Source organism: Oryzias latipes, chromosome 24, assembly GCF_053564925.1.
Source record: "Oryzias latipes strain Hd-rR chromosome 24, Olatipes_Hd-rR_3.1".
Classification (NCBI taxonomy): Eukaryota; Metazoa; Chordata; class Actinopteri; order Beloniformes; family Adrianichthyidae; genus Oryzias; species Oryzias latipes.
Window position 1 is genome coordinate 23,519,208 of NC_136260.1, and position 24,709 is coordinate 23,543,916.

Here is a 24,709-nt window from a genome sequence, read left to right on the forward strand (position 1 = left end):
TTTATAAAGTTTGCTTAAAAAATTGCACAAAAAAACAAAACGGACACAACAAAAAAACAGGGATCAGACATCAAAAGAGAGCGACGATTATTAGGTTAGTAGTTGGAAAATCTGAAACCTGTTTCTTCTTAAATAATAATAATAATAATAATAATAATAATAATAATAATAATGAATTGTGTTTATATGGCGCCTATCTATAAAATATTCCTAAAACAAGGTTACAAGAATAAAACAGTAGATAAAGGTTAAAAAAAGACATGACATGTTCTTCCACAACCCAGTCTCATCCTAAAAATTTGAAGACAACATGGTTCTTCGCGCGCCTTATTTCCCATGCGCGTGCGCTCACCCACGTGGGCGGTTCCTGCGTTTGAGAGCGCGCGCGCGCGTGGCTCCAGGCTTTGTCTGTGGGAAAGCTGGAGCGGCAGAGTGAGGAGGACACTCCGGCACTGACCCGGACCGAACCCGCTCCAGTCTGACTGAGGGGCCTGTGGCAGAACCTGCAGCGGCAGAACCTGCAGCGGCAGAACCTGCAGCGGCAGAACCTGCAGCAGAACCTGCAGCAGAAACTGCAGCGGCAGAACCTGCAGCAGAACCTGCAGCAGAACCTCCGCTCTTCAGGAGGAACTCTGGAAGCTTCTTGTTTTCTCAACTCCTCTCCAAGTCCCTCGGGGAGGAGGTTAAGTTTGTGCCCCTCAGCTTGGGTGGGAGTGGACCCTCTCCTTCACCTGCGCCCTCCGCGGGGGGGTGCGGCGGAAGGTGCGCTGCTCACGCGCCATGAAGCGACCGCGTGAGGACAGTGGCTCCGTGGAGCGTGACGTGGACGAGACCATCAGAGTGGAGAAGCCGCAGATCTTCTCAGGGCGAGTTTTTCTTTTTCTATTTCAGAATAAAATCCACTTTTTACGGTTTTTACAGGATTCATGGAGGCTTTGTATGGAGTCCTATACTGTTCATAATTAAATAAATAAATGTTTAATTAAATATTTATTTATTTAATTATGAACAGTATAGGACTCCATAGCTTTGGGATTTGAACTTTTTATTTGAACCTTTATTTACCCAGAAAATGTCCCATTGGGATTACGATCTGTAAGGGAGTCCTGACTAGGGGGAAACAATAAATTACATTTACAATAAAAATGTAAACATTTTAAACGTAAAATCGACTTTATGTAAAACACGTTAAGAGTGAATTTCTCCTCCATTCTCAGCCTGGATTTAAAAAATATTCAAAGGAACGAGTTCTTTTCATTTTCAGCTACAAAAAATCTGGAAATTAAAATGCAAATGCAAAAATTAGGCATTTTATGAGGAAACCGAGTCTTTTTAAATCTTAGTAAACTAATAACTGACAGGAAGAATGTGTTTAACCTGGATTAACACCTGAAAGTCTGCATAAAGCAGTGAGTCACACTGAGTTCTTTTTTAGTTCAGTCACATGACCGTTCTTTCATAAAGGTCATGTGGACCCAAACCGTCAATTATATTTATGAATCCAAACATTTAATAATATTTAATATTTCAGTCAAAATGTGGACACATGGAAAAAGGATGGACGTCTCGTATATAGATCCATTTTGATTCCAAATAATTACTCATCTTCCATTATGCGTCGCACAATCTTCCTTTAAAATGTCAACAATCCAATGAAATATCAGAATTTTAATGTTCCAACGTGTAAAATAAATATTCAACATTATAATGTTGATGCACCGGGTGACACGCGTGGTTCCTCCGAGTGCTCCTCTGTAACGCCGGGCCCAAAAGCCCGCAGAGGTCCAACAGGACGGCTGGAGGAAGTCAGAACCGGCATAAGCCACTCGTCCTCGTTTGCCAACAAGTCTTCTTGCTGTCTAAAAATGCGTTCACTCCGAATTCTTCCATTTGCCACATCTTCTAAGATCAGCCATTGTGCGTCATTACGCATTGTGATGGGGCATTTTATTTCCATCCATTTAATTACATCTGACAAGCTACAGATGTCGGTAATAATCAACGTGGAAATGGGAAATTGATCAGCGCAAATGTAATTTCTTGTTGCTTTCTGAATGGTTGAGACATACGCCATACATTGTTTTATCAAAAATAAAACAAACTAAAGGCATATGCATGAATACCATAATTCCATAGCTTATGAAGAAATGTTTTACTATGAAAACAACTTTCCCCATTGGATAATTAGTACATCTGTCCGTCCGTCCGCACGCCCGCACCTTTGTCTGCTCCTCCAGACGGACACACTGACGAGAATATCAGTTTTGTACATTATTTCGTTCTGTTAACTATATTATTTATGAGGATGAATTGCACGACATGCCAATATCGCAGAACATATTTCACTTTTCTTTTTGCAAATATGTGTTCATTTGAATTTCTGTTGTAATTTTCGTTTGATTGTTTTGTTTGTTTCACTGCTGATCGGTCCAACGGGTGTTCGTGTAGCTGTTAATTGTCAGACTTGCTTTGTGAAGTCTTCATGTTATTTCTGAGAGGCAGTATTGTCATTTTCACTTTCACGTGTTTCTTCCATCTGCCGACGGTGTCGCCGTTTCTCATTTCACCCGTTTTTGTGCGTACGCCTGGGTCAGAGCTTGCGTGAAGGACCGCACATTTTCCCGTCAAGTTTGCTTTTTATAAATCTCAACTATTGCGTAGAGAGTGGCGTACGCCTTCTTTTGTGCGTACGCAACCTTTAGAAATGAGGCCCCTGCTCTCTACAGAATAGTCCACAGTCTGATTCTGTCAGTAGAGTCTAAACAAAATAGAACTTTAGAGTTTGTCATTTGTTCTGATCCAGGTCTTTCACTTGTCTCACTGCCACCACTTTAGCTTCTGGTGATCCATTTAGTTTTATGAACACGTTTCCATTCCTGGTCCAGTATTTTCTTGTATTTTATGTTGCATTTTCAGGATACGACATGTCCAAGCAATTTCTGAGTTGTTCTTGGTCAAGTGCTCATTTAAATTAACTCCAGTGCCTTTCAGTTTCTTTGCCTCCTTTAGGATTTCCACCTTGTGCGTTCTGTTCACAAATCTTATAATGATCGCAGGATTCTTCTTTTTTTCTCCTTACTTGGCAGAGTGTGGCATGCTGAGATGTGTCGACTGTCCAGATGAATGTCTTTACTTCTCATATAGTGGATCACTTGTTGCTCCAGGGTGTGCTGCTCCTCAGATGGAGCATCTTCACCGTCTTAAACACACCACCTTAAACACACCAGCAGCCCGGGCATAACTCTGATGTCTGGTCTCCAGTCCCTTCAGGGCTACAGAAGGTCATCTGCTCTGGAATTCTGCTCCAAGTCATCCACCTTTTGCTCCAGGAGTTCAATCCTTACATCCTTTAGTTTGATGACAGCCTTTAGCTCCTGGATCTCTTTTTCCATGAGACCTGTCAGTGTTTTCTGATTTTTTTACCACTTCTCTGACGTCCCTTGACCTGAAGTTCAGAGATTCCTTCATATCTGCAATCTCAGCAGCTAACTTGGTATTACTGGACATCTTGCTCCGAGTCCCAATAGAGGATGATTATTAAAAAAAAATAATCTAAAGAAGTTTATTAACATTGACTGGTTTTGTTGCTGAGATTTCACAAAATACATTTTATTTTCTTTTTGCATTTTTTTGAGATTCAATACGTTTCAAACATTTTGGAAGCTGTAACTTCCATCTTGTTAAAAAAAATACATCACCTCATTTAAAGGACATTAAGGACTGTGTCAGATAAATGCATCTAGACATTAAAGAAAAACACAATTATAAACAACAAACCACAACAAGAATCAAGTTTCTCATGCACGAGGGAGAGGAGCAAATGTGTTGGAAAAGGTCCACCACGTTTCTCTTCTCAAAGGTCTGCCCCTCCCTGTGCTGCTTTTATTAAGAACACAAGTGGGAGGTAACAATTCAAGACAAAGACAAAAAGTTCATTAGGGGGTGTCGTCAAATGACCCTTTTGGTTGGATTCTAACTTCAAACAGTATCCCTTATCAGCTCAGGACAGTGTGTCGTAAACCCCTCATCCTGGGTGGGAGATGAGAAGCAGATGAACAAACACACAACTGTTTTCAGAAGAGGTAAAAAGGTCAATCTGAGTTAACATTTAAACATACATTTAACCAAATACATTTAAGCAATGATAATAATAAAACAAATTCCTTCACATACTCCCTCCTTTTTATCATTGATAAATATTAAAATCTCACATCCAATATCACATCTCCTGTCAGTTTTCTGTGACATCTTCATTTTTATAACACTTTCAATTTACACTCAGATGAGAAGTTCTTTTTTTTTTTTTTTTTCAAGTAATTTCAATTTCAAAATCATTACAGTCATCTTGTTCTCCCTTTAATAACAAGTTGTATTCTTGACTCATAAGAACACTTTGTACTCAACCATTCACTGCTCTGGAAATCATAGATTGAATACAAGGAAAAATGCACATAGTGAACACACAACATATGATCAGTACCATAAGAATAGGTGTCACTATTTTTAACAAAAGTTGCCACCAGGAACCAAAAGCAAAACCAGGAGAAGAAATCCCAAGATTGGGGTTTCCTGTCATCCTGAATTGCCTGCTGAACCTTTTCAAGACTGCAATTTAAGTTTTGGACCTCATTAAACATAAAAAAACCTCTCAGTGTTGTCAAGTCAAGCCGGTGTCCTCTCGTTCTGCAGTCATTTCATTATAATGTTTGTCTAGTTGACGTCTTTTTGTTATCTTCCTGTCATTAAGGTACAAACAGGCCCTAAAGCCGAACATCTTCATCACAGCTGGAATCTGGACTGATGACACTTGTGCTTCGTGTGGCGTCCGTGTTTGTTTGTATTTCAGGGACTCCTCAAGTCCTAAAAGATCTTCTTCAAAACAAGATTTGTGGTTCTCTGTCCTCCAGGTCTTCCTTCGTGAGATGTGCGCCGTCAACCACCACCACTCAGGCGACGGCGAGAAAAAAGCGCCGAGGGGTGGGTCTGACTTCTGCAGAGTCTGCGTTCAGATGATGAGCGTCGGCCTGCGAAGGGTTAATCACCGTTCTGTCCTCCAGATCGTCGAGAAGAGACGCCGAGACAGAATCAACAGCAGCCTGTCGGAGTTGCGGAGACTCGTCCCCACGGCCTCGGAGAAGCAGGTTGAACGTTTCCTTCAGCCTCCAGCTGAAAGACAGGAATGCGTTAAAACCACATATGTAGAGGTTCAAACGGGACAAGAACCTCTTAGAATACTTTAGTTTTTCTGATTTTTCCTCATCTACTCTGTCAGAATAAGGCAGAGGAGGTTTGATGCTAGAATCTAAAAGAACATAATGAATTTAAAATGTTTGTAGATGCGGTTTTCCTTTGTTTGGGACAATCTTCTCTATAGGCTGCAGTCCTTTCTATAGCTTTGAGTTTTTTTTTTTAACTCAGGTGTTGCTGGTTAGCAAATTCAAAATGTTAAACATGTAAAACTTCAATGTAAAGGAGAAAATGTACAAAACAAACCTACATTTCTGCTCCCGAAGTGTCAGAAAATCTATCTACCAGACCAGGAAGTATGACGGTGTCGTTTCATGGAGATCAGGACATTCTTTCCCGGACGTGTTTCAAAATAAAAGTCTTATTCTTGGTGAAATGACTCAGAAAAACAAAATCCCATAAACGGAGATAAAAGTGTGTCAGAACTGGAACAGATCTCCCGCTTTGCTGTGTTTCATCAGGGTTCAGCTAAGCTGGAAAAGGCAGAGATCCTCCAGATGACTGTGGACCATCTGAAGATGCTACAAGCAGAGAAAGGTAACCATAGAGACGGCGGGGAGCAGGGAGCTTGTGGCCCGTCCAGCACATTTCCTGCGACACAAATACCATCTTTTTCCAGCAGTTTTTTTCCCCACCTGCTTCTGATCCTCAGCGATTTGAATAAAAAAAAACTCTGAAAGGCTATTTTGAGCTTAAATTTCGTTCTGTGTCCTCCATCATGAGACAAACGCCACAAGAACGTGTTTAAAACGCCATTTCAGTCTTTAAGGACTAAACTACAGACCAAGGCTGAGGTGAGACACCTGCGGATCAGGAAGGGGTTAAACATAAATTCATTAGAACTGTGAATCTAAAGAAATTCAAATGTTGAGACATGAATTGCAGATTCCTGTTTGTTTTAGCATGTGATCCATAGACTCTGGATCCCCTCTGCTCCTCCTTTGTGATTGACCCCGCCCCCTTCCCTCCCTGTCTTCAGGTAACCTGGAAGGCCCCGCCCTCGCCCTGGACTTCCTGTCTCTGGGCTTCAGGGAGTGTGTGACGGAGGTTTCCCGCTTCCTGAGCTCCATGGAGGGGTTGGACTCCAGCAGCCCTCTGCACTCCCGCCTCCTCTCCCACCTGTCCTCCTGCTCCTCCCAGCGCGACGCCGCTGCCTCCCATCAGCACCTCCATCCTTACCTGTTTCTCCCGCACCCCTGGGCAGCTGGCGTGGCTGCCCTGCCTCCTCTACCATACCTACTGGGCGGTCTGGCGGATGCTAGAGGAGGCGTGGCCTCCTTCCCCTCCCATGCAGACTCCTCCTCTTCTTCGTCTCTTGCACTCCCCTGCACGCCAGCCCCTCTTCCCGCCCTCTCCCTGTCGTCGCCGTTTCCCCTCCCCAGAGGTTTCCCCATCCTCTCTTCTTTCAGCTGCACTGCTGCCTCCTCTGCATTTCCCGCCTCCTCTTCCTCCTCTTCCTCCCTCAGCAGCAGTAATCCCCACCGGCCGTGGGGCTCTGAGGTTGGCGCCTTCTAATAACCTGTGGGTGGGTTCTGAGTCACCTCCTCCTGCTTTCAAAAAGTTCTAACAGTTCTGGAGCCGTGGAGCTGATCTGAAGCTGATTCCTCTTTAACTTCTACTCCATTCAAAACTCACAGCTTCACTTTTTTTTTTGGTGTTTCTGAACATTTAATCTGAACGTCTTCATCTGATATCAGGTTACCGGTCCAGTCACAATCTGACAGAACTTGAATTCATATTAAAACACAAACAGACAGAAAAGCCATAAAATGATTATAAAACTGTTGCAGGCTTCTGTGAAGTTTTTTTATTTTCTTCCTTAAAAAACTGTAACAGCTTTGAATCTGTGATCCAAAGACTCCATCAGAGGACATTTCTGTTAAGATTAAATCAAGAGAAAGACGAAAACCTCAAACCTGAGAGAACCGGAGAACTCACAGAAACAAGCTGTTGTCTGGAAAAAGTAAGCAGTAAGTTCTGAAGATTAGAAAAGCATGATGTGGACGCAGAGATCAGAGCTGGACAAACATCTTATCCCTCGTGTCCAAAAAGGTTCAAACATTTAGCTTCATGTTTTACCTCTCAGAGTCCTAAAATCAAGCTATTTACACACATGTACATATGGATGGAGGTGGTTCTGGAAGAGTCATGGAGATGCTGAGGTGGGAGGAGGATCATCTGCAGGAGGGTCTGCGTCTCTCCAGCAGCTGGATCACCAGGTGGTTCTTCAGCGCCTGCAGCTTGCTGCTGTAGTTCTCCTGCAGGACCGCCGTCAGCTGGCGGCGGAGGCGCGCCAGGCTCGGCGGCGACTCGCAGTCCGGCACGTTGAGCAGCGTGTGGAAGACGTCCAGCCACAAGTCGCTGTGAGGCTTCCTGTGGGAGAAGGAGAAGCGTTTGAAGGCCGTCCTACTTTAGCTTCCGGTGTCGCAAAGCTAAGCTGCTAAAAGCCAAGAAAAATGACCAGGAACAGATGTTTAAACCAGGACTCGCCTCCTGAAAACTCCGTTGGTTTTCCAAACCCCGTTTTCATTGGTGACCTGCATGTAATTTCCAAACAGCATGCAGTGGACGGTCCCTGCTATTCCATAGTAGTCGGTCTAAGGCAGAAAGAAATAATCATCAATGTCCCGTTAAAGATTGAGGTAAAATCGTAGAAAGGAAGTTTTTTCAAATAAACTCCCTGTGGTTTAGAGAAAGACTAGAAACATCACGACGGTCCAGCGTTTCACCTGATAGTTCCACGGTTTTCCGCTCTGCATCTCCGTGCACTGAAAGCCTGACGTTAAACACCTGGCGGTGAACGCAGTGCCTTCTGGGAAAAGCTCCATGTCGATGCTCTGTCCGAGGTCGATGAGGACGATGCCGTGGTCGCCGCTCTCTGGATCGAAGCACTTGTTCTCCAGGAACCTGAGGAACACAGAAGCTGTCAGAGACGTTCTCTCCATCCGGCGGCGAAGGTTCTCCAGAGGACGGGTCAGCACCGTCCGCCCAGCATGAAGTTGTCGGGCTTGATGTCGGCGTGAATGAGGCGGAGGCGGTGCAGCTGCTCCACCGTGTGCAGGATGCAGGCGGCGAAGTACAGCACCAGAGGCGGCGGCATCCCCTTTTCCCCCAGGCTTTTGTAGATGTTCACCGCGTTCTGCAGCCACAAACAGAATTTACATTCTCCTTGCTTCAAAAGTCGGCAAAGATCTTTCCAGACAAACTCTGCAAAATAACTGAAAGATGTGTAGGGGTGTGACGATAACCGATGAGGTCATCACTGCGCTGATGAGGTCATCACTGCGGTGATGAGGTCATCACTGCGGTGATGCACTTGTGTGATGCACTTTTTTTTTGGTGAAAGTTCTGCATATGGTGCGTGATTGGAACTATAATAAACACATTAAACACATTCATCTTTGCTGATAATTTCCTTTTTCTTAATGGGATCAGTCTTGTGTTCAGACTTCAAGGGTTTCTGGGGGAAACCTTTTATTACTGTTCTCCTTCACTCCCTGCACAAATCCATCAGACTGGTGATGAGGGGATTAAAAGATGATAATTTACTTCATATTCCTTTGGATGAACATGATCTCTGGTTTTTTCGTATAAGTGGGTTAAAAATGATCGGTTTGAAGACAGACTAAAAGTCTTTCTGCTTTGAATATAAACGATGAGGGAGAGGAGGCTAGTGATGAAGAGCTGCAGACAAACAGATCCATGAACGTCTTTGTTTTCCTAATCTGCTGACTTCTATTCACAATAATCATAATAAACAGACCAGCGGGAACGCTTTGATCAGAAGATGCTGGAAGTGGGACTTTCAAACGTCCTGTGGGCTGAAGCTGCGCTCAGAAAGGGAGGAGGCCTCTCCTGTGTTTCCTTTGCATTACCAGAAGCGTGCCGCAGCTGTAAAACTCCCCCTGCAGCACGCTGCCATTGAGGAAGAGGTGAGCGGAGCTGATGTTGCTGTAGAGATGTCGCATGCTGGGCTGCAGCCGAGCGTCCAGCTGAGTGTTGATGTAAAACTCCCAGGGGTTGGCCGGCTTCTGGACCTGCCGTCAGAAACACTGAGATGAATCCTCGCCGCAGATCAAATAAAACCTGCATCGTGTTTGAGAAGCAGCAGAGCTCTGCAGGAGCCTCAGAACATCACACTCACCTTTAAGATGAACTTCTCGGATGTGGCGAGGTTGGTCGCCTGGTACACGGTGGCGAAAGCCCCCTCCCCCAGAACACAGTCAACTCGGAGGGACGTCTTTCCTGTCAGGAGACAAACTCTGGAAGTTAGACCTGCCAAAGCCCCAGCTACTATTCTGACATCTTTCAACCAAAAACAGACTAAAATACTGAAATCATCGTTTTTTCAAATCTTTTTTGCTTTTGATAATGTTTCTGATTTTAAACCTCAAAAGGAGATAAAAAGTAACCTCCCATTTTTTTTTATCTTTTTCCTAAAGAAATAAAATCACTTCTATGTAAATCTCCACTCTACATTCCTTTAGTTGATCAGAGCGCCCCCTGCTGACAACACAGCTGAATCACAGCTATCAACCAAGCATTGAAAATGGCTTAGGACGTCGTTTTTCCATCTTTTTCCATTCGACACTCGCAGGCCGACTCACCCATGGTGATGGTCACTTTCGGAGAGATGTTTGGCACGTTGCAGCTCCAGGCAAAGCAGCGCTGGTGGGACGTGAGAGGCGGGCTGAGGCGGGACAGCAGGTGAGCGATCAGCTGGTTGTCCCAGGGGTCGGGCACCACATGCACGCCCCCCGCAGTGTGCGGCCTCGGCTCTCGGTCTGGACTCATCATGGGCTGGTCCCCCGTGCTGACCAGCGACTGCTGCGGGCTCATGGGCACATCGGCACAGAGCGGCAGCTGCTCAGGACTCATGGGGATGTCTGTGGCTTTGGTGGGGGCGACTGGTCGAAGGGGGCTGAGAAGGGCGTCTAAATCCGGGTCCGCCGGGGCTTCTGGGCCTCTGGCGCTGAACCGTCCGGGCTGGAGAGCGCACTCCTGGCTCATGGGAACCTGGCTCAGATCTCCTGAGCTGGAAGATGTGTCCTCCAGGATCTTAAAAGGTCTGGTTTTTGGTTTGACTGAGCCCAAGCAGGCGAGTTGGAGAGGCGGCTCGGGACTGGCGTGCACCTCCCAGCTTCGTCCGCTCCGCACGGAGGAGTCGGCGGGAGCCGGCGTCTGGTCTCGGAAGGAGAGCACAGCCGGTGGAGGAGGTTGCAGCATGGTGATGGAGGTGGAGGCGAGGCCGGCCCTGACGATGGTGCCCTGCCTCACAGAGGAGGGTTCCAGCAGGCTGGCTGCCGTTTCTGAAGCCTTGTCCTCATTCGGACTCTGCTCTATGATGGGGCTGAATGCCGAGAGAAGAGAAGAATGCATCATGGGAAAGCTGGGTGGCGTGCCCCTGACATCAATGAGAAACAGAAAAGGTACCTCAGTCTTTTGGTTTGACGCCTGATTGAAGCGTCGTCCTCACTGCAGATGTTCTCTGAAGAGTCAAATGGAAGAAAGCTTTTAAAAAGGTGAACATCTGGGATGAAGGACAAGCAGTGGAAGCCGAGGGGGCGGTCCCAAACGCTACCTTGGTCCTCAGAGAAGCTGCTGAGAGGTTTGTGTGTAAACGGCGTGGAGACACAGTGAGCTAACAAGGCAAATTCGGAGGTGTTGTTGGGACAGGCGGCCAGCGAGTTGAGCGGGTTGAAGCGACCCCCCCACATGGTGCTTTCGTCGGGCATGAGGTACTGCGAGGTCTCCTGATCATCAGAAAAAGACTTCAGCTTCATTTCATCCTAAACGGTTTAAACGGCAGCACAGGTGGAATCAGGCGTACGTTTGGTTTGTCAGCCTTCGGTGCAGCGACTTCAGCCAAACATCTGACTGCTTTTCTGTCCGCAGACGCTTCTGCCAGACTGAAAAACAAAGAAAAAGGACTCCATACATGACAAACAAACACTGTTTTTATTGGTGGTAAGACTTTGGACTAAACGTCTATGTTTAGTAGATTTGTTTACTGGACGTTTTCTTTGTCCTCCTCGTGATCCTGAAAGATTGTGAAGGGAGCGACCTCTGGGAGTCTAGACCACAAGGGCCCGCCTCCTGAAAACCAGATTGTCCACAGAAGTTTCATTTTAGAGGTCAGAAAAAGGCTCATCCACACTTGCGGGAGGTTTACCGCTTGCACCGTCTTCGAGGTCCCTCTCAGAGGCGTTTAGGTGAGACGAGTCGCTGACTGGTTCTTCTAAGAACGTCGGGGCCTGAAACATGTCCATGACGACTCCTGAAAAGCACAAGGCTTCAGTGAAACAGGAAGACGTTGGGAGGGCGTCGTTTTCAGCCTCGGGGGGGCTCACCCAGCGCCTCACGGGTGTTGACGGTGGGTGACGGCAGCACCCTGGAGGGTGTGGCCTGCACAAAGCCCAGGGAAGTATTTGGAGTGGCGTGAGAGAGGTTAGCCGCTCCACCCTGCGACACTGAGAGACGCAGAGAACGTCAGAGGACGCCCATGTGACAGAACGGACATGCAAACGGACGGAAACTCACCGTCAAGCTTCTCCTCTGACTCTGCTGGGTGACCTCCGTCACTGCGGTTTGGGAAAGAACAACCAGAGACGTTAAAATTCATCTGAACGCAGATTCTTTATTGTCATGCGTGCGCAGCATCGGGGGCGTAACAGCGAACGAACACGCAGCGTCTAGACATCCCACTGACAGAAGGAACGCATAGGCATGTCCAAAACTGATTATGTGCAAGGTCAAAAGAAAAACAGAGGTAGACATCTGTGGATGAAGAGTTGATTTCTGAACCTGAGGTTTGATCATCATCAGCCTGTAGCGAGAATCGTGGAACTGTCCTCGACTCACCAGCGTGTGGCGCTGTGCTGAGCAGGAGCGTCTGCATCTGCAGCCCAGAGGGAGGATGGAAGGCCGTTCTGCGTCGCGCTTGTTTGCAGCAGAGCCACGGGGGTCTCGGTGACGCATTCTGGACCCGCGGAGCCGGATCCTGGTTTTGGCAAACTCCAATAGAAGCCGTCTTGGTGTGAAATCTCCTCTGTGAGGCCTCCACAGGCCTCCATGTCTTCAGCCTCCTCTAAGGACAGTTTCATCCTCCGGATCCTTTCCTCCTGCTCCTGCAGCTGCCTCTCCACTGTAAGAAAGCCCTTCATCGTGTTACCGACACACACAACAACTTTAAAGATTCCTCTTGGTTTGGCCGACTCACTGAGTTTGTTCTCTTCCTCCCTCTTCTTGTGTTGAAGCTGCTGGAAGTACTTCTTGGCTCTGACCTCCTCGAAGCTCAGCTCTGAGCCGTCACACAGCAGCTCGTCTTTGATGTACTCGGACACGGTCTGATCGCTGGAGCTCTGGCTGGACAGGCTCCCAGAAGCCTCAGAGCGGGACACTCTGCGGAAAAATCCACTGTCAGCATCAACTGTGTGGAGGTTTCAGGTCATCAAACAAGCTCCACACTAAACACAAAATCCTGGTTTGAAATGATCGCTCGGTGTTAAATTCATTTCAATTGTCAGATTTGAGGAAACAAACAGCAAAATGGAAAAAACCTTAAACCCAACCTACATTATGGTCATTCTAGGTGCAGGAGGTTTGGATGGACACTCCCATGTCATCTACAGCACAGAAAGTAGAGTTGATATGAAAAAACAAACAGTTCCTGATGATTTGAATGAAAGTTTGGGACTCCAACCTTGCTTGGCTCTAGCGGCTCTTTGCTGGAGGACATCTGATTGGTTAGATTCTGCAGGGGGTTTTGAGCGCCTGTTTGACAAAATGTTTTAAACCCCAGAAAGTGGCAAACAAACAAAACCAAAAGCATGCAAACACTCTTTTACATGAAAGCGGAAACGTTTTCTCACCCAGAGGCTGAACTGTGGTTCTTGAACTGAACTGACTGCAGATCAGAAATTCATGGACATGTCATCACGCATCTTTTAAATAAGATGTTCCATATGTTTAAGATGATCTTCACATCCTTTGTAAATCTAAGTTCTGAGTCTGTGGATCTCACCTGTATTCATGGAGAACCGTGCTGGCTGGTTGGGCTTGGTTCTCCAGAGCTTTCCGGTAGACGGCATCAGCCTGTTCCTTCATGCCCCTCTGTTCAAACTCCCGAGCCCAGGCTACGTAAAGCGCCGCGGTCCTGGTGCCGACGCCTTTCCCAAAAACCTCACTGTAGAATGCAACGGGGTCCCAATAATAACTCGCCTGCAACACGATTACCATCAAGAGTCACGAGCAGAACAAAGCAACCAAACGGTCTCAGCGGGAGGTTTTGGATCAGACTTACACATCTGATGCAATAGTTGACGTATCGGATGTCGTTTGAATATCGCTCATTGTTCAGAAATCTCTGGACAAGACTGTCAAACACCAAACACATCTCACTGGTGTTGCCTGCAGGCAGTCTTTGCTCCAGGAAGTCAACAAACCTTCAGACAAAAATCAAGAACACTGTTGACAACAATGCTTGTCTGAAATATAACAATATCTGCTAGTAAACACAAAATTGACATGTTCAACAAGGAAATGCAACTGAACAAACTAGAAGATACACTAATAAATGAATGAAAAAGTACATATATAAAAAAACAGAGTTTTTTTTAATCGATTAAATGATAACTTTAAGCATACATTGAATAAACTGTACAAATACTTACTTGATCCATGGATCAAGAGGATCGTCTCCTACGTAAGAGCTCAGTCTGCTTTCAAAAGATCTGCACACAAACGTAAAGGTTGTTAAAAGCCAAAATCACACGGAACAACTTTTAGAATTCATCCATATTTCTCTTTGATTCACGCAGAACTCAAATGCTAAGCTAGTTGATGCCAAAGCTAACGAGGAGGGCAGGGCTGACACAACGGTTAACGTTTGACTTACTGCAAATAAGAGGCGATGTCCATTTCGTTTCAACCGAAACCTTCCTAGTTTGTAGCGAACAGAGAACCTATCCGGTTTCTTTTACACCATTGAAGCAAATACTTTTTAGGACAAATCTATGTGTTTAATTTGTTTTCTTTCAACTCACTGCTTTGCCTGTCAGAATTGAATTTGGCGCTCATACCTGGTAGCGGTCCAAAGAGCTCATCATCGCCCCCGACTGGTACGGAGGGGAAACGCAGGCGCGTGCAAACTGAAACAAAAAAATAACAACTTTATTTACAAAATTGACAATCATTACATGGAATCACACAAAGACAGGACAATTGAGAAAATGGGTCATAAGAAGGAAGCAACAAATGAAACACAAGAACAGTTATGTAAAAATACAACCATAAAGCATATTACTATTAATCACAAAGTTAAAAGTATGGGGAGCAAAAGCGCAACATTTATTATTCAAATGGCATTTTTCTAATATGGTCAAAGTTTTAAAAGCCTTTAAATTCTCTGAGGTTTTTTTATAGATGCAGCAAAAACCCAGAAAGAATGTTCAAACCAAAATAACATGGGGGATAAATGAAATTGAAAACAATAGACCAACATGTTAAAGTTAAACTCTGGTACAGGAAAGAGCAAAAGTGACAGCTAATATTTATTTCACACACATTATATAAACGTATACTTGTATCTGATTCAACCTGGAAATGCAATATAAGTTTAACTATGTCTGAAAAAAAATATATAACCCCGGAAAATTTTAATAACGGGGATAAAACGCTGCTTTTGTTTGTTGTAATTTGTGCTTTCTATTGTCTGCTGGGAAACATGTATTCCAACGAGCCCGTGAGGAACAATTTGGCAAACCCCGTTTAAGCAAAGGGAAGAAGCTGGACTCGCGACGTTACGTATTCGCCATTTTGAATCACCGTGTGCAAAGAAGCCCACCTAAGCTGCACCGGCGTTATCCGAGTAAAATTTTAAATACCTCCAAAACGGCGGATCCTCATCGTGCAGCCAAGTTTTATTTTGCATGGTATGTAACAACGCTGCGTCTTGTTGTTCTTTGCGCTTTTAGCGATAAATGCATGAGGCCAGTTTCCGTTCACAGCCCAACGGCCACTCGGTGGTGGTGGTGGGGCTAGCCGGCATTTTGAGGAAAAATGGCGGGCCAAATTATTTACAGTAAGTAAAATGTAATGAGCGTGGAACGCTGAGAAAATTCCACTTAGGAGCGGGGATTCGTGTTAAATACACATATGGGTGACGTTACTCCGCGTACATTTTGTCCAGCATTGTCCGTTCAACTAGTTGGGCCTGTTAGCCCGATGCATTAGCCAAAACATGCTAACAGGCGTGCTGGACGTGACTGGCTTTGCGACATTTAATGTTTACCTCTAGTTTAATTTGACGAATGTGTTGCTGTGCTGATGTTCGTCTATGTGTGCGGGGTGGATCAGGAACCCCGTAGATCATGACGTCCTCTACCGCTCCAACTGAAATAACGGCAGTCGGAACGCTGGTGTTTGTTTTTGTAACTTAACGTCCTGTCCTGATTGTGATCGCAGATGTCTGAAGAAATGGCCACGGATCAGGTGAACGGGAACGGAACAGAGGAGGCTCAGGAGCCCATGGACACCACGTTAGCAGCTACTCGGTCGGAGCATTTCCAAGCTCTACTGGAAGCTGGTTTATCTCAGAAGGTGGCCGAGAAGCTCGATAACCTTTATGTAGCAGGTGAGTCTGGAGTTTTATTCATCCACATGGGGATCACCTGCTATTGCAGCTTTTGTCAGGATTCAGCATGTTAATCATGGTACGGGGTCTGCATCCTCATCAGGCCGCTTACACTGGAATGATGCTTGTTTGTACAAATTGATTTTATTCAGTGAAACAGTTTTGAAGCTTGAAGGCCTCAGGTTACGAGCTTTGATGGAGTATAAGGAACACCATGAATAAAAAAATCAAAAACGATTAAAAGTTAGGTGCTGACTAAATGCATCAATACAGCCTTTTGTTGATGCCACAAATGAAGCTTTGCTTTATCATAGTTCACCATGTGCTATAATGCCTTTGGACCTCTGCAACGGCACCGCCGACGGCGTAAACGGCGTCACAAATCCATTTTGTGGGTCTGAATCTTCTCCTGAAAAAAAAAACAGTTTCCTGCTAATTCTTTTCCAGTGTCCTTAAACTCACCAAAGGACAGTGTGGACTCACTTAGTCTTAGTATTTCATTATAAAACACAATATTGCTTCTTCTTTTGTTTCTGTTAGTAAACAGCCTTTGTCTTATAAATTTGTCTATAATCGTCTGAATTTCTCATTTACTATTAATGAAAATATAACTTCACTCTAGGAAAATATATACTTTCTGCTCATAAGTTATTTTATTTTCATAGTGTTAAATTCTACAATGTGTGTACATTTTTATTTTATTTCTCATATGTATTTATGTTTATAGTGGACGTAATCATGCTTTTCTATTAAATAAAATAAATATATATTTATGCTCCATAGGTTGAATTTTTGTGTCCATCTTGTGTCAGACATGCGTATCAGTGAAATATTAATAAATGGCTCTGTGCAGGTCTTTAGGGGATAGAAGGTTCTGGCTTTATGACTAACAAGATGCTGTTGTCTATAAAAAGACAACAATCCACCAATTGCAGCACAAAAACACACACTGCCCCCCCTTCATCCTCCCCTCCCATGTTTATCTGCCCTGTTTTAAAAATTAATGCAATTGAACTGTAAAAGACATTTTTACTTCAATACTTTGGAAACTGAATCTTGTTCAAAAGCTTTAAATGTGTAAAACAAATCCCTTTATGTGAAGACAGATGTAACTAAACTCCTTTGATTTCCAGTTGAAAAGGAACCGTTTACTCGTTTCAGAGTCCAGAGGTTCAGGAAATCCACATCTGATTCCCTCAGCAACATGTTTTTAAGTCCTTACTCAGTTTATAAGAATACTGTACAATACACAATAATAATACTTAGAATAATATTTCTGGTTTTGTGCGTTCCCGTGTAAGCTGACAGTAAATAATCCTAAATGTGTTTAAGTGTGTGGACAGATATTGATGAAGTACGTTGGAATGTAAATGTTAAATCTGAAGTGTTATTTTGCAGGTGCTCCCCTGAATGTCTATAATGTGCTGTGTCGTTTCTCAGGCCTGGTAGCACACAGTGACCTTGATGAGAGAGCCATTGAAGCTTTGAAAGAATTCAATGAAGAAGGTGCGCTGCAGGTGCTGGTCCAGTTTAAAGAGAGTGATCTGTCACACGTACAAGTAAGTTTTTGGATCCTGGAGGTTTGAAGAGGTCGCATTGTTATTTCATGTGATTAAAGAGGCAACTGTTTGTCTTTCAGAATAAAAGTGCCTTTCTTTGTGGGGTGATGAAGACTTACAGGCAACGAGAGAAACAAGGGACTAAAGTTTCTCGTACTTCCAAAGGACCAGATGAGGCTAAAATCAAAGAACTCCTGGACAGAACCAAATACACACTTGATGTTACAACAGGTCAGCGAAAGTATGGCGGACCCCCACCTGAGTCTGTGTACTCAGGTCCACAGCCAACTGTAGGAACTGAGGTACGGGGTTAAATTCAACGAAGACAAAGCCTGAGAATAAACAGAAGCAAATGTCAGTGAATCAAGAGACCCACTTCTTTGTCTAAGAAACTGGAGGAGCTGTAGCCGGACATTGTGTCTGCAGCACCCCCACACTGAAATCAGTGGTATTCACCTGTATTCTCTGCATTGAATTCTCTTTTTCTGGTAGATCTTTGTTGGGAAGATTCCCAGGGACTTGTTTGAAGATGAGCTGGTTCCTCTCTTTGAGAAAGCTGGATCTATTTGGGACCTCAGGCTCATGATGGACCCCCTAAGCAGCCTTAACAGGGGTTATGCTTTTGTTACATTCTGCGCTAAAGAAGCAGCACAAGAGGCGGTCAAACTGGTGAGTTCATGGAGTTATTTTCAGACAAAAACTTTCATTTTCAAATTAAAATGGGCCGAACGGCCTGTTCCTGACCGTCATCCTGAAATGCCTTTTTACAGTGTAATAACTACGAGATCCGCCCCGGAAAGCACATCGGTGCGTGTATATCTGTCGCCAACAACAGGCTGTTCGTTGGCTCTATTCCCAAAAGTAAAACAAAGGAGCAGATTGTTGAAGAGTTTTCAAAAGTCACAGGTACGACCGGGGTTCCTGTCGGTACTTGAAGAACTTTCCTTAAATATAAATCTTGTGATTTATTTTGTTCTGAATCTTCTTTGTGTCCAGACGGCCTGAACGATGTGATCCTGTACCATCAGCCCGACGACAAAAAGAAGAACAGAGGCTTTTGTTTCCTGGAGTTTGAAGACCATAAAACAGCCGCTCAGGCACGGCGCAGGCTAATGAGTGGGAAGGTCAAGGTCTGGGGCATCCTGGTCACAGTGGAATGGGCTGATCCCATCGAGGATCCCGACCCAGAGGTCATGGCCAAGGTGAGCATCACCCTTTGAAAACCTGATGCTGAACTGAGAAACCCAATGCATGGAAACGCCTGCAGGCCTGTTCCTTTGCCCCCTTGGGGAAGGATGGGTTTGTTTGAATGTTATCTGGCCAAAGCGGTACTCTTCAAAAAGTGTTACTGCATGACAGAGTACTTAAAATGCTTAATGTCCTTATTTTTAACAGTCTGCAGTGCACCTCTGTTTTCACACACACAAGGAAACATATTTTACCTCTCATCGCCACGGCAACAGACTTTTTTCAGAGCAGTGCACATTATCCGTCGGGTAACTGTATTAGGATCTTCTGCTGTGAAGTACAGACAAAGCTGCGCTCGCTAGAGTAAAGCTCCACCCCCACAGCCTCACGCCTTCTCATAGGAGCCGCCCACAATCACTGGAAAGGCAATATTATTGGCTAGAGTTCAGTAAGACTGGAGAGTGATACGTGATATGAACGAAGCCCAGAAATCTGTTTTTAATGGTTCTGGTAATGCGGCACACGTTGGTACAAGGATGTCCTGACAGAAGGAAGCTGCACAGGTCTGATGGGAAAAGCGTTTCTCTATCTGTGTTGCAGGTGAAGGTTTTATTTGTGAGGAATCTCGCCAACAGCGTTACGGAGGAGATTCTTGAGAAGTCTTTCAGTGCGTTTGGAAAGCTGGAGCGAGTGAAGAAGCTGAAGGACTATGCCTTCATTCACTTTGAGGAGCGGGAAGGTGCAGTGAAGGTACACACTTTCATTCAGAACCAGAGCATTCTTTCTAAAAAACAACACAAAAGAATGGACCTAAAACTGACCAAACCTTCATTTAGGCCTTGGATGAAATGAACGGGAAAGAACTGGAGGGAGAGCCAATCGAGATCGTCTTTGCCAAACCGCCGGATCAGAAAAGAAAAGAACGCAAGGCTCAAAGGCAGGCAGCCAAAACACAAATGTATGAGCTGTTAAATCAGCAGGAAAGCCTTCCTCCTCCACAAATACTGACTTTATGCTTCTGATTTTTTTTCCTTTCTGTCAGATATGATGATTACTACTATTACCCTCCTGCTCCCCACGCGCCCCCTGCAAGAGGCCGGGGCCGAGGAGGCAACCGGGGTGGATACGGCTACCCCTCCGACTACTACAGCTATGATGACTACTATGACTACTACGGCTATGACTATCACAACTACCGCGGCGGCTACGAAGACCCCTATTACGGCTACGAAGACTTCCAGTCCCCGAGCCGAGGGCGCGGCAGCAGCAGGGGCGCCCGTGGCGGAACTTCACCGGCTCGAGGACGCGGCAGCGCCGGCGCGCCGAGGGGCAGGCCCAGCTTCCCCCCGCATGGAGGGCCTGGACCGAGCCGCGGAGGGCGGGGAGCGAGAGGAGGCGTGCAGCCGAGAGGGCGAGGAGGGGTACGTGGTGTTCGGGGTGGCCGCGGTGGAAATGTAGGAGGAAAGCGCAAAGCTGATGGGTACAACCAGCCAGATTCCAAGCGTCGCCAGACCAATAATCAGAACTGGGGCTCTCAACCCATTGCTCAGCAACCCCTCCAAGGTGGTGATCATGCTGGTAACTATTTTGGTTACAAATCTGACAACCAGGAGTTTTATCAGGATTCTTTTGGGCAACAGTGGAAGTAAACCAGTAAGGCTTTCATAAAAGGAAAGAATTTATCCTTTCTGCCTTGTTTTTTCTCATTTAGAGACTTGATCTAATTGGCCCTCTATTCCATTTTGTTGCCAGCTTTATTTTTTTGTTTTTTCCACTCAAAAGTTAGTGACACCTGGCAGGATATCTTTATGTATATATTTTATCGATCCGCTTGGACTCGATCTAGTCACTCTCACCTGCTTCTGGCAAACTGCATTTTTTTCCTTTGTTGTTTTTGTTTTTTTAAGGTGGTCGTAAAAGATTCTTCAAATCCAACTTTTCCAACATTTTTAGATGCGAAATGTGCTGAAGCTGTCTATTTGGCTGTAGCTTAATGTATGTTTTATAGAAATTCTGATTTTAATGTTTTAACTAGTTAAAATAAAAAAGCTACCAAGCTTCTGTCTCCTAAAAATGTATTTAATAAGAGTGAAATTACAATTTGTATTGTAAAAGTAATGCGTGTCTTGTTATTGAAAAGAAAAAAAAAAAAGGACAACCGTAGTCCTCATTTTTGGGCTTTACATTTTGGCTTGTATTCTTTGCTGTTTGTCTGCTTTAATAAACATACACGCACACGTGTACAAAAACTTCAAATTGTGTCGCAAATTCATGTTTCGGCAAATTCTCTTTTCAAATTTTCTTCAAATTTAAGGCTCCATGTGGAAGAAGGTGGACTGAAGGTTTGCCATTGTTGGCCATATGCTACAGTGTCACCTTGCATGCCATCCAGTTCCAAGTCACCTTCTGTAGTCGGCATCTCAGAGCTCTGTCTGTGTAGTGGCGTACCTCATGTCCCAAAACATCTCACTAATTGGTGTCCCAAATTCACTGTCAACGCAGCGACGTCAGAACGGCCTGGGGGGGGGGGGGGGGGGGGGCACAAAAGCACAATTGGATTGTAGCCTCAGACTGAAGCTTTTCCTGGTCCCAGAAGGAACTTTGCTGTTCACAGCGTGGAAACTAAACCTGCATGTTTATCTCCAGGTTTGGCGCCGGACTTGTGTTGGGAAGCAGCGCTTTGCATGCCTCCTCCCTGTAGATCTGATTTATGCCCTCATTCCTGCTTCACCCGTGTCTCTGCCATCTCAGCCTTTCCCCGCTGCTCCCTTAAAGTTTCCCGGCCAGAAGCGGCTAGTTTGTCAGGCGCCGGCGTGCATGTTTACTCTGCTTCTGTCACGCCGGAGCTCCCCCCGCCACGTGTCGGTGCTCAGTGTTTAGGGAGCTCGGCGGCATTTGAGTGTGTAGATGTTACCTGATGCTGTTTTCCATCCTCTAATAACTTCCTTTTGTTACCTGGCTAGCAGGGAAGAGGGGTGGAGGCCGGCCCTGATGTGTTGCTCTGAAGACTGACGAGCACATGGCGTTGCACACTGCAGGCTGCCCGTGGAGGGAATGGTAAGGTCACCTGATACAGTGGTCCAATGGTGTTCCAGCCTTTTGTCAAAGACCCACTCTGATGAAAACATGCTCTTCTGGCATTTTGTTTGTTGCTCCAAATTGCATTTTTGAGTACCGTATTTTCTGGTGTAGAAGTCTCAGGGCCCAAAAAGAAAAACGCTGCGTCAGAGTTTTGGGAGAAGAAAAGTTTGACGCTTTTGAACGAATCCAACAAATTCACGCGGAACGCCATTCACGTGTCCAATTTGCTCCCGCTGCTTTTTTCCTGATGTGCATCAAGTTTGATACGTTTATAAACCAGAAGCTCCTGTCACAAGTGGGAGGGGCTACTGTCCAGCTTTTTAGCTCATTGCTGCATAGCAGGATTGGCTGCACACGTCACCTACATGCAAGGAAGACGTGAATGACGTCAACGTATCTACCAAAGCTTCGGTGAACACGGCTCCACGTCTGGCCTCGTAAGATCGTTCCGTTTTTGTTTTGGTACGGCGGCGTTTACCTCCAACTCCTTTCAGCGGTACCGCCGTGTCTCTGCGTCCCCCTTTGATGACTCGCTGCCCCGCCTTAGTCTGAGGTCCCGAGTCAAATCCAAACACATCTCAAAGTTCAGGAGAATGGACGGCCCTGTTAAACACACCGGCAGTACTTTTTAGTGGAAAATAAAGGTAGAAGTATTTTTTAAAAATCACATAAGCTGCACAAAAAAACACACAACTCATACTCTGAAAAATATGATATTTCTTTATTAGAAATGTTAATAAGGAGCAAACAAAGGCTGTTGTAAGCAGACCACAAGCTCTCTGCTCCAGGTTCAAAGCAATCATGAGGGGAAGAGGGTCCGGGGCTGCTCCACGCCGACGGCCCCGCCCACAACTCGGAGGTGAATTTCTAATGAACTGCTGCCGCTCTGCAGGAACCAGTTTTTTTAAGGGTTTTGGCTAAAACTGTGATCAAAAGGTGATCGGAGTGGGTCTTTAATGAGCTGCTGTGTTTAAGGATAATCTGAGGAATGAAATCTCTATTTCTGTGAAGATTTTAGCCCCGCCTCCTCTCGTCCGGATTCAAAATCAGCCACGAGAGACGTGATGAGTGGGAGTTCGTGAATGACATCCTTCTGGATAAAGCTTTGCACATTTTTTTTTTTTTAAAGTTTGGAGTGGTTCTGGGGGACTGGAAGCCTTCTGCTGTTCGTACTCGCCATAATCTACTGGGATCTGAAACGGCGTTTAGGCGTGACCACCTGGTATTCAGGGCCTGCCATCCCAGCGATGTGGTTGGTTAACTACCTCTGGCTCGGTCCGCTCTGGCCCTCAGGAGACGACGGCTTCCTTCCCTCCTCTCTCGCTCCACTTCTTCTGAATTGCACAAGCAAAAACCCCACGAAGCACATCCTGAACTTCAGTTCTCCTCTGACGCGTGACGAGCTGCAGCTTCTGCAGGCAACGTCTGCTGCTTCTGAAACCAGCCTCCCGGTCGCCACGGCTGGAAGCGGCTCCAGCCGTCTTTGGTCTTCCACAACAACAGCAAAAACTGGTTTTGTGTCCATGCCGAAACGCGTGTAGCCTTTTGTTTGTGGCGCGTCTCCGCTCCTGAGCGGCCACTGATGTCTGGCAAAGCTGCCTTAGTTTGGTGCCTGGCGTGGGGACGTGGTGGAACGTCTCCAGCTCCCACAGGGATTCAAACGTGTCCCGGGCCTCATTGTTCCTCTACCCGATTATGAAGTCGTCATGCATAATGTACTTTAGCTAAATGTGCGGTAAATTGTGTTTGCTTTTTTATCGAATGCTCTGGAAACCAAATTTCCTTACAGAAAGGTCACCTTTAAAAGGGAAAGCTGCCTTTTTAGATGGAAGCATTGTTTTTTAAAAAAAAAAGATCAAAAGGAGCATCAGATCTATAGTTAACACGGAGCTTCAAGATCATGAATATTTATTTATAAAATGCACTCAGTGCAGCTCTGATCAAATACTCAGCTGCACCCTCAGTCGTGCTCGTCCACCATCATCGCTGGAGGAGGTGCGTTTGCTCCTTTCAGGCCCAAACAAATCCACATGTCTGAATTTGAAATGCTTCTTCAGATCTGTGCTACTTTAGCCGCTGAGCTCTGAAGGCAGCTGAGAGGAAAACCCATGTCAGACGTTTCACGTCAGACTGATTCTCCTGTTAGCTCATGTTGTAGTTTTCCTTCCTCTCTGAGTCTGGAGGTGTTTGTGTGTGAACAGAACCTGTTGTTGGACGTTTTAAACACTCTTTGTTACTGCGTCGTAGTATTTTTGCCACTTATCTCCAGTCTTGCTTCTTTCAGGTGAGATAACACTTTGCAAATGATAATCAGCATTTTTATCTGTCTTAGAATGAGATTTGTTCTGTTCAATCATTGGATCTCCAATGGTGAGGGTCAAGTCTTTGTGTTTGTGTGTGTGTGTGTGCAAGTGTGTGTGTGTTGCAACTGAAATGTTTTATACTGTACAGTGAGGTGAATGAGACCTATTTTTCTAATAAATTTATTGATTTTAAACCTTGTTTGGTTCATTTGTTTCCATAGATTTTCCTTTTTTCCCCCAAGATTAGTTTTATGGAGTAGAATTAAAATGTATGTAGTACTGCATTAAAACGGACTATTAAGTTTATAGCTGCATAAAGACTTATTTAAAAAATCTGTTTTATTTATTCAGAACAAAATCATCTGTAAATAAATAAACTAGACAAGCAACAAGTTCTAAAGCAGGAAAAACTAGGAAACTCAAACCGGAAGTTGCCTTTTTTGGGGTTGCCACATCTAACGTTTCAGCCACGTAAATTGCAGTTTTAAATTACAGTAGCACTTTTATAATACTGCCATATATAATAAACATATTAAAAGAAAATACAAATATTATTATTCATGTCTCGGCGTGATTATTTTTGCCTGTGTGTTTTTATGACAACATTGCCCTCCAGCTCCTTTTTTTTCTTTACACAATAGTGCAGTTATAGTTTCTTAGAATATATAAAGTAATGACGGAAACAAATTAAATAGCAA

At 45.0% G+C, this 24,709-nt stretch overlaps 3 protein-coding genes across 18 annotated transcripts; 2 read left to right on the forward strand and 1 right to left on the reverse strand.

Moving 5' to 3' along the window:
* Positions 1 to 399: 399 nt before the first annotated feature.
* On the forward strand, positions 400 to 8,641 carry hey2 (hes-related family bHLH transcription factor with YRPW motif 2). Its single transcript, XM_004083372.5, has 5 exons — positions 400 to 866; positions 4,908 to 4,977; positions 5,058 to 5,141; positions 5,709 to 5,784; positions 6,227 to 8,641. The coding sequence occupies exons 1-5, from the start codon at positions 781 to 783 to the stop codon at positions 6,760 to 6,762; spliced, it is 852 nt and encodes a 283-aa protein (XP_004083420.1). The 5' UTR covers positions 400 to 780; the 3' UTR covers positions 6,763 to 8,641.
* bub1 (BUB1 mitotic checkpoint serine/threonine kinase) lies at positions 7,040 to 16,284 on the reverse strand. 4 transcript variants are annotated; one of them, XM_078942533.1, is made up of 24 exons: positions 16,200 to 16,284; positions 14,328 to 14,396; positions 13,920 to 13,979; positions 13,550 to 13,691; positions 13,271 to 13,467; positions 13,119 to 13,153; positions 12,950 to 13,020; positions 12,823 to 12,872; positions 12,467 to 12,648; positions 12,109 to 12,391; positions 11,788 to 11,828; positions 11,598 to 11,717; positions 11,420 to 11,524; positions 11,259 to 11,343; positions 11,078 to 11,156; positions 10,829 to 11,000; positions 10,681 to 10,735; positions 9,855 to 10,597; positions 9,392 to 9,492; positions 9,123 to 9,284; positions 8,229 to 8,386; positions 7,977 to 8,154; positions 7,738 to 7,844; positions 7,040 to 7,620 (listed from the first exon to the last, which is right to left on the reverse strand). In XM_078942533.1, the coding sequence occupies exons 4-24, from the start codon at positions 13,640 to 13,642 to the stop codon at positions 7,422 to 7,424; spliced, it is 3,216 nt and encodes a 1,071-aa protein (XP_078798659.1). In that variant the 5' UTR covers positions 13,643 to 13,691; positions 13,920 to 13,979; positions 14,328 to 14,396; positions 16,200 to 16,284; the 3' UTR covers positions 7,040 to 7,421. The 4 variants fall into 4 exon arrangements, with proteins under 4 accessions (XP_078798659.1, XP_020570569.1, XP_078798660.1 ...); XM_020714910.3 differs by lacking the exon at positions 16,200 to 16,284 and adding an exon at positions 15,539 to 15,717; XM_078942534.1 differs by lacking the exon at positions 16,200 to 16,284 and adding an exon at positions 14,812 to 14,969.
* Positions 14,980 to 24,205, forward strand: LOC101169504 (heterogeneous nuclear ribonucleoprotein Q). Of its 13 annotated transcripts, none has more exons than XM_078942541.1 (13): positions 14,980 to 15,179; positions 15,712 to 15,880; positions 17,321 to 17,439; positions 17,520 to 17,741; positions 17,932 to 18,108; positions 18,210 to 18,345; positions 18,436 to 18,641; positions 19,228 to 19,377; positions 19,464 to 19,585; positions 19,670 to 20,048; positions 21,591 to 21,684; positions 22,497 to 22,567; positions 22,838 to 24,205. In XM_078942541.1, exons 1-11 carry the CDS (start codon positions 15,177 to 15,179, stop codon positions 21,630 to 21,632), a joined length of 1,725 nt encoding a protein of 574 aa, XP_078798667.1. In that variant the 5' UTR covers positions 14,980 to 15,176; the 3' UTR covers positions 21,633 to 21,684; positions 22,497 to 22,567; positions 22,838 to 24,205. The 13 variants fall into 13 exon arrangements, with proteins under 13 accessions (XP_078798667.1, XP_078798670.1, XP_078798665.1 ...); XM_078942544.1 differs by having other exon boundaries at positions 21,594 to 21,684; XM_078942539.1 differs by lacking the exon at positions 22,497 to 22,567 and having other exon boundaries at positions 22,720 to 24,205.
* The last annotated feature ends 504 nt before the right edge of the window (positions 24,206 to 24,709 follow it).